Below are 13,845 nucleotides of genomic sequence, written 5' to 3' on the forward strand. Positions count from 1 at the left end.
TCCCCCAAAGTCTTGACTCATTTCACCATTAACCCAACAGTCCAAAGTCTCATCTGAGACAGGCAAGTTCCTTCCACCTATGAGCCTGTAAAATCAAAAGCAAGCTAGTTACTTCCTAGATACAGTGGGGATGCAGGTATTGAGTAAATACAGCCATTCCAAATGGGAAAAAAATGGCCAAAACAAAGGGGTTACAGGGCCCATGCAAGTCCAAAATCCAGCGGGACGAATTTTAAAGCTCCAAAATGATCTCCTTTGACTCCAAGTCTCACATCCAGGTCACACTGATGCAAAAGGTGGGTTCCCATGGTCTTGGGCATCTCTGTAACTTCTTGCCCTCCAATTACAGGAAAATCTAGAACTATAGAAGATGTCAGCATGCCGCCCCCGCATCGAGGAGTGGGAACCCCTGCCAACAGCCTAGAGTTCAGCGACCCCTGCCCTGAGGCCCGGGAGAAGCTGCAGGAGTTGTGTCGCCACATGTGAGCACCTAAGTGCTTGGGTCAGGGGAGGCAAGGGTTCTGAGAAAGCCCGGCCCCCAGCTGGGAGTCCCTGTGTATATGTGAGTGTCCAGTCACAGAAGTGTGGGAGACATGCTGCCTGAGAGCATGGGTTATGCAGTACTCCCCATGACAGCCACAGGTGCAGCGTCCCTCACAGGCAGACACACACCCCTGTCCTTCCTTGCTCACCATCCTCCCTACAATATCACTGCAACCATGCAAGGAAGACAAGATTGATGCCCATTTTGTGGATGGGGAAACTGAGGCAGCCTAAGCAGGTATGTGAGTAAGAAATTGCCTGAGCTCACACAGCTCCAGTGGCCTGCCTCCTGCCCCTGCTCAGCAATGCTCTCTACCTCTGCAACACCTTGCCGGGGATGCCCTGTTGCATGACTCCTTACATTTAGGGCTTTTGTGCCCTGTTTGTTTCTTAACTTAATTTGCCAGATGTTCTACAAGACAAACAAAAACCTCTCAAAACAAACCAAAAAAGAGTTAGTGGTTTTTATCATTCTGTGGGGCCATCCCACAAGCCCTAGCAATTTACTCAACATTTCTCTCAGGGCCCAGGCCATTGGGTGTAAAGGACTTAAGCGCCTGTTCACATCTAATAGCTTAGTCATATATATCTCTGGGGGGTCGCTGGGCTGGAACATGGGGAGAGGGCAGCCACTGTTTGCCTCCTCACTGTGACACTCTGGAAGAAAGCTCTGTTCCCTGAAACCTCAGGACTGGGGTGAGCAAGGTCTTCAAACCCTCAGGACCCCCTCACACTTCCACACACAGTCCCACTCCATAGGTCCTCACCCTCAGGCTCAGGTGGAAATCAGGCAAGGGCTGTTCTTAGACGGGCACTGGGAACTTCCCAGTTCTTCCCAAAAACTACCTTTATGGACGAGGGAGCGCGGGTTGGGGACGTGTACTTTGGGGACAGGGGAATGGGATAGGGGTCTTGGGTACTAAGGAGGGGCTGTAGAGAGCATCCCTGGTGCGTGAGAACCAAGAGGCTAGACAATATATTGGTCTCCTTCTCTGCAGAGAAGCCGAAAGGGCCACGTGGAAAGGGAGGAATATCTCCTACCCCATGATCTTACGAAACTACAAGGCAAAGATGCCCTCTCATCTAATGATGGCCCGCAAAGGAGACTCTCAGACCCCGGGTTTACATTACCCTCCCACCGCAAGTGCTCAGACTCTCACCCCCACACCTCACCCATCATCCGCCAACCATCTCGTCAGTCGGCATTGTCAAGAGGGGAAGGCGCCCAAGAAGGCCTTCAAGTTTCATTACACCTTCTATGACGGCTCCTCCTTTGTTTAGTATCCTTTTATTTGGTGCCACCCTATCTCCCCAGCTACTCAACCCCAGAGAACTCCAGGACTTGACACAGCCTAAATATTTCCTTGGGCCTTTTAGTTATCAGAGAAACCTGGTGGTGGGTCTCTTGGGTATTAAAAGTTTGTCTAGATCATACTCAGGAGGTCAGAGGAGGAGGTAATAAGTTTCAAGCCTCAAGTTCAGTTCAGAGCAACATGAACATACCAAACCCCAGCTACCTGTGAGAAGCTTGTCAGTGCAGGCTGTGAATGCAGACAAAGTCCCTGCCTTTGAGGACCTCTCAGTTGAGACAAGGTTAAAGACACAAAATAAATCATCTCTAGTGGAGAGGAGGGAGTTAGGAGGCCTTAAACAATTCATCCTTCTCTCCCTGGCTCAGTGGTTAAGCTCTGTGGTCCTTGCATACTTCACCCATCCACATCCTTGGAGCCTGAGACCTCACCCCAAATGCGCTATCTCCTGGGCCCTGACTGCTCTGCAGCTGAGATCTGACTGGGCTCATGAGCCTAGTGCTAGCTGTGTCCCAACCTTGGATGTAGGAGCAACAAAAGGAGAAATATTTTCTCTTTGAGAATCTGATGAAAGCTATAGACCTTCTCCCTAGAAATAAGCACTTATCTACACATACCTATAAGGCGTTACCTGTGATTGCAGGGCATTTACCAACCTCCAAAGCCTGTCTTTGGATCTGAGTTTGAAAAGACAAATCTCCTTGGAGGGTGAGCCCTGAGGGCTGTGCATACCTCAGAGTGATTTGAGTCTGATTATTTTCTTCATTCACAGATGTGTATCGAGTAGCTATCACGTGCAATGAATTCAGATAATGAAGTTAATAGACCATTTGTACTTCAGAGGGAGCAACTTTAATTGCTCCTTTTAAAGTGAAGAGAAGGAGTTTGAATTTGGGTGGTAAAAGCAAAAGAGAGGGCTCCCTTTAGAGAATGTCTGGGGTGGAAGTCACCTTGTACCCTATGTTCTTTTTGGAGGTCCTGTTGCCCAAACCCGACATGTTCTAGAGCTGGACCAGATCACAGATGTCTTTCATTGGCCACAAGGACTCTGAGGCCTGAGAGGGCAAAGCACTTATTCCAGGTTACGCAGTCTGGAGTTACATAAAATGTCACGGATGGGAAACACAGTCATTTGTTTCTCCCCCTTCACTGTAGAAATGGGTAAACTGAGACCCAAAGGCATGGTGTAACTGACTGTATGCCACAGAAGGAATTCTGTGGCCAAGCTAGGCCTGGGTTCAGGGCCTCGTTGCCTCAATTTAGGGTCCTCTCTTGGGTACCATTTTTATACCTTTAAGGATTATTTCCTCCAGCACAGAGCAGGGTAGAGGGCGATGGAAGTGGATCTCATTTTAATAATACAATCACTGGGCACTCAGGATCCCCTGCCCCTTTCTTGGAGGAGAGGATGGGTCTCTGGGCTGTCTCAACCACTTTCACAAAGGCCAAGGCCCCCAACTAGGCTCTCCTGGCAGCAGCCTCCTTGCTTCCTTTGTCCTCCTCTTGACTGAACTGGGAATTGAGGATTTAAGCGCTCTGTCAAAGAAGTCTCATTGTTTCTCAGACCGTAAATGAATCCATTCATCACACTCTGCTCGGCCCTGCTTGCAACACGTCCACAGTATTGAACACAGCTGACTCCTTTGAGAGCAGCTGCTGCTTGCAATGGGTTGTGTTGTGCCCCACCCCCGCTTCTTTCTGACTCTTCGCTGCATTTAATAGGATGATCTCCCTGAGCTCCTCATGAAGCTGTGTCTATGAATTAGTCTTCTATCAGGGGCTTCAGAAAGAGGGTGGGCTTGTGTATGATAAGAGCACAGTACCCTAGCCTGCAGGAATCTCTGTTCTCTCACTTGTCCCAGAATTCTGAACACCTTCCCAACCCCTACCCCCAAATGGTCTGAGAGATCCCCCAAACTTTTGATCCATTGCTACTGGCACTCTTGACTCACACGCCAGCAGTGCTCACCTCCTGGCAATTAATGCTCTTCTCTTTGGGAGTCCTAAAAGACTAGGGCTCTAGGCTCAGTTCTTCTTGGTGACCCTACACAAGTCACTTGATCTCTGTGCCTCACTTCCCTTGATTATAAGATGAGGAAGTTGAACCCAGTGATCTTAAAGGAGAAATTCTGTGTTACCGTGTTCAAATAGTCAGAACACATGTGCAGCTATTTGATCCCTCTCAAGTACAGAAAATGTTTGGAATGGCTTCCATAGAACACTGGGTTCAGTAGTCGATTCTGTTTTCATAGAGATTGCTGGTCAAGCTCTCAGGCAAAAATGGTATGTCTGGGCCAGGCGCGGTGGCTCATGCCTGTAATCCCAGCACTTTGGGAGGCCAAGGCGGGCGGATTATGAGGTCAGAAGATTGAGACCATCCTGGCTAACATGGTGAAACCCCGTCTCTACTAAAAATACAAAAAATTAGCCGGGCGTGATGGCGGCCACCTGTAGTCCCAGCTACTCAGGAGGCTGAGGCAGGAGAATGGCATGAACTCAGGAGGCGAAGCTTGCAGTGAGCCGAGATCGAGCCACTGCACTCCAGCTTGGGTGACAGAGCAAGACTCCGTCTCAAAAAAAAAAAAAAAAAAAAAAAGGTATGTCTGCAATGGGAATATCATAAAGCTCTAAGCTGTAATTGGTTTGCACTTGGCAGCTTCAGACCCCAGACCTGTCTCAATGTTCACTGCATTCATTCATTCTAGTGGGTGTGAGTGGTATCTTACTGTGGTTTTAACTTATATTTACCTAATGATGAATGGCGTAGAGCATCTTTTCGTGTGTGTGTGTGTGTGTGTGTGTGTGTGTGTGTGTGTGTGTGTGTGTGTGTGTGGTTTGGTACATCTTCTTTGGAGAAATGTATATTGAAGTCCTTGCTCATGTTTTGATTGAGTTGTCTTTCTTTAAAACAAGTTGTAAGGGTTCTTTACATATTGTGTATATATACTAGATGCTTATCGGATATATGCTTTGCAAGTATTTTTTCCTGTACTGTCAGATGTCTTTTCACTTTCTCAGTAGCATCATTTAATGCACAAAAACTTTTAAATTTTGATGAAGTCCAATTTTTTCCACCTTTCTTTTGCTGCTTATGCATTTGGCTTTATGTCTAAAAAACCATCGCCAAATCCAAGGTTATAACATTTACCCCTGTGTTTTCCTTTTCTTTTTTTTTTTTTTTTTTTTTTTTTGAGACAGAGTTTTGCTCTTGTTGCCCAGGCTGGAGTACAATGGCGTGATCCAGCTCACCACAACCTCCGCCTCCTGGGTTCAAGCGTTTCTTCTGCCTCAGCCTCCCGAGTAGCTGGGATTATAGGTACGCACCACCATGCTGGACTAATTTTGTATTTTTAATAGAGATGGGGTTTCTCCATGTTGGTCAGGCTGGTCTTGAACTCACTCCTGACCTCAGGTGATCCACCCACCTTGGCCTCCCAAAGTGCTGGGATTACAGGCATGAGCCACCATGCCCGGCCCCCTGTGTTTTTTTCTAAGAGGTTTATACTTATAGGTCTTGTGGTCTTTGAAGCATTTTGAGTTAATTTTTGTATGTGGTATAAGATAAGGTTCCAGTTTCTTTCCTTTGTGTGTGGATAGCTAATTGTCCCAGTACCATTTATTTAAGAGGCATTCTTTCCCCATTGAATGATCATGGCACCCTTGTCAAAAATCAATTGACTATAGAACTATAGATGTATGGGTTTATTTTTGGACTGTTAATTCTAAGCCATTAACACATATGTCTGTCTTTATGCCTGTACCACTCTGTTTTGACTATTGTAGTTTTGTAGTAAGTTTTGCAATAAGGTAGTGTGAGTCTCCCACTTTTTTTTTTTTTTTTCAAGACTATTTTGGTTGCTTGGAATCTCTTACCATTTCATGTAAATTTTCAGTCAGGTTTTCCATTTCTACAAAAAAAAAGCCAATAAGATTTTGATAGGCATTGCTTTGATTCTGTAGATCACTTTGGGGAGTGATACCATTAACAGTTTTTTGTTTGTTTGTTTGTTTTTGAGACTGAGTCTTGCTCTGTCACCCAGGCCAGAGTACAGTGGTGCCATCTCGGCTCACTCCAACCTCTGCCTCCCAGGCTCAAGCAATTCTCCTGCCTCAGCCTCCCAGATAGCTGGGACTACAGGTGTGTGTCACCACGCCTGGCTAATTTTTGTGTTTTTAGTAGAGATGAGGTTTGGCCATGATGGCCAGGCTGGTCTCAAACTCCTGACCTCAAGTGATCCACCCACTTCTGCCTCCCAAAGTACGGGGATTACAGGCATGAGCCACCACACCTGGCCAACAATATTAATTCTTCCAACCCATAAGCACTGGCAACAAGCAGTACAAAATGGTGTATAAACAAGAACAAAAAAGCAATGAACAAAAGGAAATTATGCCATTTACAACAGGATCAGAAAGATTAAAATACTTAGGAATAAATAACAAAGAGGTACAGAACTTGTACACTGAAAACTATAAAACATTGCCAAATTAAATTAAAGAAGACCTAAAAAACACAGGAAAGACATCCTGTGTTCATGAGGGCAACTCTTTTGTGTGTGTTGATCTTATATCTGTAACTTTTCTAAATTTATGTGTTAGCTCTAGATTTTTTTGTGTGGATTCTTTAGAATTTTCTATATATGAAATCATGTCATCTGCCAACAGAGGTAATTTTACTTCTTCCTTTCCAATTTTGAGGCTTTTTATTATTTTGTTGTTGTTGTTGCTATTTGCTGTGGCCAGAACTTTCAGTACAATTTTGATTAGAACTGGTGAAAGCAGGCCTACTTGTCTTGTTCTTTATATTAGAGGAAAAGTTTTCATTCTTTCATCATTGATTATGATGTTAGTTGTGAGTTTTTCCATATATGGCTTTTAATATGTTGCAGGAGTTCCCTTCTATTCCGAATTTGTTGAGTGTTTTTTTAATCATGAAAAGGTATTGAATTTTGTCAAATGCTTTTTCCTCATCAGTTAAAATGATTATGATTCCCCCCCCAACCCCTGCCATTTTATTACTATGGTACATTACATTGATTTTTGTGTGTTGAACCATACTTGCATTCCTGGGATAAACCACACCTGCTCATGGTGTATAATCCTTTTGATAGGCTGATGCTAAATTTGGTTTGCTGGTATTTTGTTAAGATACTTTATGTTTATATTCATAAGGGATATGGGAAGTTTTATTTTTATGTATTTGTCTGACTTTGGTATCAAGATAACCCTGGCCTCATAGAATGAGTTAGGAAGTGTTCAGGTCTGCTCTTCTATTTTTTGGAAGAGCTTGAGGAGGATTGGTATTAATTCTTTAAATGTCTGGTAGAATTCACCAGTGAAGCCATCTGGTCCTAGGCTTTTCTTTGTTGGGAGATTTTTCATTACTGATTTAATCTCCTCACTTGCTATAGTTCTATTTAGGTTTTTTATTTCTTTTTGAGTCACTTCTGGTAGTTTATGTGTTTCTAGGAATTTGTCCATCTGGGTTATCTAACTTTATGGTGTACAGCTGTTCGTATTATTGTATTATTAGGATTTTTTTTTTATTTCTATAAGGTCCCATTTTCATTTCTGATTTTAGGAATTTGAGTCTTTTTTTTAGTCAGTCTGCTAGAAGTTTGTGCTTTCTTGATTTATCAAAGATGCAACTTTTGGTTTTGTTCATTCTATTTTTCTATTCTCAATTCTGTTTTTCTCCCCTCTGATTTTTTATTGTTTTCTTCCATCTGCTAGCTTTGCTTTAGTTTGCTTTTCTTTTTCTAGTTCCTTAAGGTAGAAAATTGGGTTATTGATTTGAGATCTTCATTTTCTTTAATGTTGGTATTTGCAGCTATAAATTTGTTTCTGAGTGTTGCTTTGCCTTTCTCGCATCAGTTTTGATATGTTGTGTTTTGTTTTCATTCACTTCAAAGTATTTTATAATTTCCCTTTTGATTTTTTTATCCACCTGTTGTTTGTGTGTTGTTTAATTTTCATGTATTTGTGAATTTTCACAATTTTCTTTTGTTAGTGATTTCTAGTTTCATTCTATTGTGATCAAAAAAGATACTTTCTATGGTTTCAATTTATTGAGACCTGTTTTGTGGCCTAACATATTGTCTGTACTGGAGAATGATCCATGTGAGTGTGAGAAGAATGTGTGTTCTGCTGTTGTTGGGTGGGATTCTGTATGTTCAAATCCTCTATTTCTTTCTTTTTTTTTTTTTTTTTTTTGAGGTGGAGTCTCACTCTGTCACCCAGACTGGGGTGCAGTGGTGCAATCTTGGCTGTCTGCAACCTCTGCCTCCCGGGTTCAAGTGATTCTCCTGCCTCAGCCTCCTGAATAGCTGGGATTACAGGTGTACACCACCATGCCCAGCTAAATTTTTTTGTATTTTTAGTGGAGATGGGGTTTCACTGTGTTGGCCAGGCTGGTCTCAAACTCCTGCACTCAGGTGATCCATCTGCCTTGGCCTCCCAAAGTGCTGGGATTACAAGCGTGAGCTACTGCAAGCTGCCTAAGCCCTCTATTTCTTTATTGATCTTCTGTCTAGTTGTTCTATCCATTATTGAACATGAGGTAGTGAAGTCTCCAACTATTTTTGTAGAACTATTTCTTCCTTTAATTCTGTCAGTTTTTAAATTTATATATATATTGAGGCTCTGTTATTAGGTGTGTATATCTCTATAATTGTTACATATTCTTAAGGTATTCACCCTTCTCTCAATATGTAATGTCCTTCTTTGTCACTTGTAAAAATGTTTAACTTAACATCTATTTTGCATGGTATTAGTATATTCACCCCTACTCCCTTTTGGTTACAATTTGCATAGAATATCTTTTTCTGTCATTTCACTTTCAACCAAGTTTTGTCTTTGGATCTAAAGTGAGTCCCTTAGACACAGCATATGGTTGAATTGTGTTTTGGTTTTTAAAAATTTATCCTGCCAACCTTTTTTTTTTTTTTTTTTTTTGAGACTGAGTCTCACTCTATCGCCCAGGCTGGAGGGCAGTGGTGCAATCTTGGCTCATTGCAGCCGCCACCTCCTGGGCTCAAGCGATTCTCATGTCTCAGCTCTGGCCTTTTTGATTAGAGAGCTTAATCTATTTCTGTTTAAAGTAATTGCTGATACAGAAGGACTTAATTCTTTAAGTTTTCTATTTGTTTTCTATATGTCTTATACCATCTTTGTTTCTCAGTTCCTTCGTTACTTTCTCTTTTTGTGTCTGACTTTTTATAGCGTGCCATTTTGATTTACTTCTCATTTTCTTTTCTCCATATTTTTAAGTTATTTCCTTAGGGTTGTCTTGGTATAATGGGTTGAATGATGTCTCCCAAAATTTGTAACCACATGGAACCTCAGGATATTACCACATTTGGAAATAGGGGCTCTGAAGTTGTAAATTTTAAGATGCAGTCATATTGTTGGGGTGGGCCCTACTGCAATGACTAGTGTCCTTATAAGAAGATCAGACAGACAGACACACACACACACACACACACACACAGAAGAAAGCTATATGATGACTGAGGCAGAGATTGAAATGAAGCATGTACAATCCAAAGAATACCAAAGATTTCTGGCAATCACCAGGAACTATAAGGGGCAAGGAAGGATTCTTCCCCAGAGCCTTCCAAAGCATAACCCTGTTGACACCTTGATCTTGGATGTTTAGCCTCTGGAACTGTGAGATTATAAATTTATGTTGCTTTTAGCCATCCAGTTTATCGTACTTTGTTATGATAGCCCTAGGAAACTAATATACCTGTGTATTACAATTAACACGCTAGTTTGAATTAATAACTTGCCACAATAATATATAAAACTCTGCTCCTATATAGCTCTATCCCTTCCCCTTTATGTTGTTATCAAAGAATTATGTTTTATAGATACATTGTGTGCCCATTAACATAGGTTTACAATTATTGTTTTATGCATTTATCTTTCAAGTCATATAGGAAAAAAAGAAAAATTATATGCTGAAAATACAATACTGGATTTTATATTTACTTATATAGTTAACTTTACCAGTGTTCTTTTTTTCTTTGTATGAGTTTGAGTCACTGTCTAGTGTCCTTTCATTTCAGCCTGAAGGATTCCCTTCAGTGTTTTTTTGCAGGGCAGGTCTACTAGTGATTAACTTCCTCAATATTTGTTTATCTGGGAATGTTTTAATTTCTTCATTTTTGAAGGATAATTTTGCTTGATATGGAATTGTTGGTTAACAGTTTAATTTTTTTCCTTTGAGGTCTTTAGGTATTTCATATTGCTGCCTTCTTAACCCCATGGTTTCTGATGAGAAATCAGCCATTAATCTTATTGAAGGTCTCTTATATATGGTGAATCTCTTTTTTCTTGCTGCTTTCAAGATTCCCTCTTTGTATTTGTCTTTTGACAGTTGAATTATAATGTGTCTCAATGAGAATATCTTTGAATTTATCCTACTTGGAGTTTGTTAAGCTTCTTGAACATGTATATTATTGTCTTTCATCAAATTTGGGGAGTTTTCAGCATTATTTCTTCAGATATTCCTTCTACCCTAATTTCTCTTGTCTCTCCTTCTGGGACTCCTATTATTCATATGTTGGTAAGCTTGATGGCCCCCTGTAGGTCCCTGAGAATCTTCATTTTTCTTCATTTCCTTTTCTTTCTGCTTTCATTCTGAAATGTGTCTGTGTCTGGAGTACTGCTTGTGAAATTCCTGCACACAGGAATGTCCTGCCCATACCATGTCCTCCTTAGTCAGGACCAGTGCTTCTTGGGGCCTCTTTACTAGAAAATGAACAAGGAGACGTTACCTGTCCTCCTTGATTTGTCAGAAGTGGGAGCAGCCTGACAGCATTGGAAATATTGCTGGCCTTAGAGATCAAGTCCTGGCTCTGCCACTTCCTTGTAATGTGACATGAGGCAGATAATTTTCTGCACTTTGGATTCCTCATCTATAGTGTGACCAACTCATCCTGGTTTGCCTGGGACTTTTTAGGTTTTACACTGAAAGTTCCATGTCTCAGGAAACCCATTAGACCCAGGGGGACCCTACTCATCTGTGAGAGGAAGATAATACTACCTACCACAAGGTGGTTGTGAGAAAATAGAAAGAAGATACAGAAAAACAGCTAGGTCATCATTGGGTTCCATGATCATATAATTGTTACCTATGCAAAATGCAAGGAGGGTGTTTGAAGATGGAGAATGATGCACCAAATAGCTACCACTTTGACATATGGACTTGCTTCAATGGGACAACTGAGAGCAGAACCAGGGGGGTTTTCTGTTAGTTCTACCTGAACATTTCTGCCAGCTATCCCTCTGGAAACATCGCTATATGTCAGATCCCCACATGCTGCAGAGGGAGAACCATCACTTGCCTCTTTAATGACATACCTGGCTTCTCCTTGCTGGCCCTATTCAATGCTGAAGGTCAGGGCTGTGTTCACTACAACCTAAAAACCAGGTAAGTAGACTGGAAGAGTACTAGTCTCATGGAAGTACCTCTGAGGGTGATGTAGGGAGGACTGAAATGGTGACTATGAGTCCCTGGTTAAAGAAGAAGCCAGGCGGTGTCCAGAGGTCTAGTAAGGCAGTGAGGCAGGGCTGAGGCTGTTTCTGCAGGGACATAGGAACTTTAAGGCTCAGCCTTTCCTTGCTGTGTCTATGCCACAGCCAATGAGAAGGACACCTTCCCAAGTCCTACTCCACTTGGTACCCCAGAGCACTAAGATCTTGATTGTTAGTTATATTAATGGAAGAATTATTTAGTGGAAAAAATGTTTTGTACCAGGAGTGGACGGAGAGGCATGAACACACTACTTCTGTGGCATCTTTTAAGAGAAGTGCATATTCTTGCCAGCCAAAAGTTGATATTGTCTGGCTTTTCTTTTTTGTTTTGTTTTTGTTTTTGTTTTGAGACAGGGTCTTGCTCTCACTCTGTCACCCAGGTTGAAATGCAGTGGCATGATTATAGCTCACTGCAGCCTCGAACTCCTGGGCTCAGGTGATCCTTTCACCTCAGCCTCCTGGGTTAGCTGGGACTACAGACATGCGCCACAATGCCTAGATAATTTTTTAAACTTTTTGTAGAGACAGGGTCTCACTGTGTTGACCAGGATGATCTCAAACTCCTGGCCTCAAACAGTCCTCCTGCCTCAGCCCCTCAAAGTGCTGGGATGACACGGGGTGGCATAAGCCACCATGTCTGGATTTGCCTGACTTTTCATAAGGAACTGTTCTCGGAAGAAATGACTTACTCTTATGTTATAGGTATTCCAGTTCCCATCTTGATGCCTATTATACACTTGGGCTACTAGGCAACAGAGCACAAATCCCATTTCTTCCCCTCTTGTGTTTAACCTGAGCCTTCATCATCTCTCTCAGAATGGGCTCCTCCAGTAGCATCAACAGGTGTTAAGGGGCCTCAGACCATAGCAAGTGGGGAAAGTGAGGCTGCCTGCAGGGTTCCACCATTCCTCCAGCCTGGAACTGAGTCTTACAGACCTGCCTGCCCATAGCCTGCAGTGATGAGAGCTTCCTTCAGGGGCCCAGTGGCAGCTACTCACTTCTGTATCTCTCCTAGTTGCCCATATGTATTAATCTTGGATGAGGAAGGTGGGACCACCAATGACCCGCAGGGCTATGTAGTCCACAAATGGAGCTGGACTTCCAGGACGGAGACTCTGCTTTCCCTGGAATACAAGGTATGGATGGGCAGCACAGGTTGGGTGGCAGTGAGCATCACTGTCACAGGGAGGGCCTTGGCATCCTGCCATGCACTGCCTAGCATTAAAAGCCCAGGGCTACCCATAAGACAGGAATCCTGCCCTGAAGGAGCTCATAATCTTATTCAGAGGCTCCCAAGTTGGTGGATGGTGGTCCAGGTTGGCTGAAGGGAACTTTTCACCAGCCTAAACTATTGGCTGCTTTACAGACATTTCTTGGTAATATCCTTCCTGTGTAATTTTTATTATTAATATTATTCTATTTTTACTGTTAAAATATGTTTTATGAAGTCACGGTTATAGTAGTTGATAGCTTTATTTTTAATGCCTATGTGTGGCAATAATAAAAATTAGCAATTCTATATTGGTCTCCTCAGTTTTTGTTTTTATTTTATTTTATTATCTATAAAATAAAACAATCTAGAAGTCAAAAGTGACTGATAGATACAAACTCTTTTCATTCATTTGGCTGTTCAGATAATTATTCACCAAAGATTTATTAAATAACATATAATAAAGAGGGCTGAATTATTAATAATATATTAGTAAACTTATTAATAAAGCAACTAAGTGTGCTTGTCACTTATCTGTGGCAGAGTTCCTCATCATTGACACTAATGACATTTTGAGATGGATACTTCTTTGGTAGAACTGTGCATTGTAGGATGTTTAGCATCCCACTAGATTCCAGTAGTATCCCCTTCTCCAGTTGTGACAACCAAAAATATCTTCAGGCATCACCAAATGTAGCCTCTGGGGGGCAAAATTGCCCCCAGTTGAGAATCACCAATCAGAGGATGGAAGGAGAAACAAAACTTATCAAGGAACTCAGAAGTCTAAGGGAGTAATAAGAACACAGATTAGACACAGATAAGAACTGTGAGAGAAGGGAGTGCTGGGATTCAGAGAAAGATCACAGAACATAGCATCCACTCAAGCTGGCCTGAGAGAAAAGCCCCACAGTAAGGTTGCGGACACAAGCACTCGGAGTGCATGGGAGGGCTCCAGCCCCCTGGAGTCTCCTGTTTCTTGTCCTCTTGGTTCATCCTCTACACTGGCCACTGACTCTCCTTATGCTCTGATTCCTCAGACCACACCTCTGCTCAGGAATATTCACTCCCTTGAACATGTCTCACCTTTCCTACTCCTTTGGCCTGAAATGCACCCCCTCCTCTCTTTGCCAGTGCAAATGGCCCAAATTCCTTCAAAGCCCTGCCCAGACTCCCCTCCTTTGTGCCATCCCATCCCACACCCATTTCTCTCTTCCCACAGTGCACACAGTTTGGATGAGTCAC

At 42.5% G+C, this 13,845-nt stretch overlaps 1 protein-coding gene across 1 annotated transcript in view; it reads left to right on the forward strand.

Moving 5' to 3' along the window:
* Window positions 1-13,845, forward strand: part of C2H3orf20 (chromosome 2 C3orf20 homolog) — a 95,724-nt gene that overhangs the window by 30,537 nt on the left and 51,342 nt on the right. The window contains 4 exon segments of the mRNA XM_011734471.3: window positions 350-482; window positions 1,542-1,823; window positions 11,137-11,289; window positions 12,409-12,529. Of these exon segments, the coding sequence (XP_011732773.2) occupies window positions 350-482; window positions 1,542-1,823; window positions 11,137-11,289; window positions 12,409-12,529 (689 nt within the window).

Source organism: Macaca nemestrina, chromosome 2, assembly GCF_043159975.1.
Source record: "Macaca nemestrina isolate mMacNem1 chromosome 2, mMacNem.hap1, whole genome shotgun sequence".
Classification (NCBI taxonomy): domain Eukaryota; kingdom Metazoa; phylum Chordata; class Mammalia; order Primates; family Cercopithecidae; genus Macaca; species Macaca nemestrina.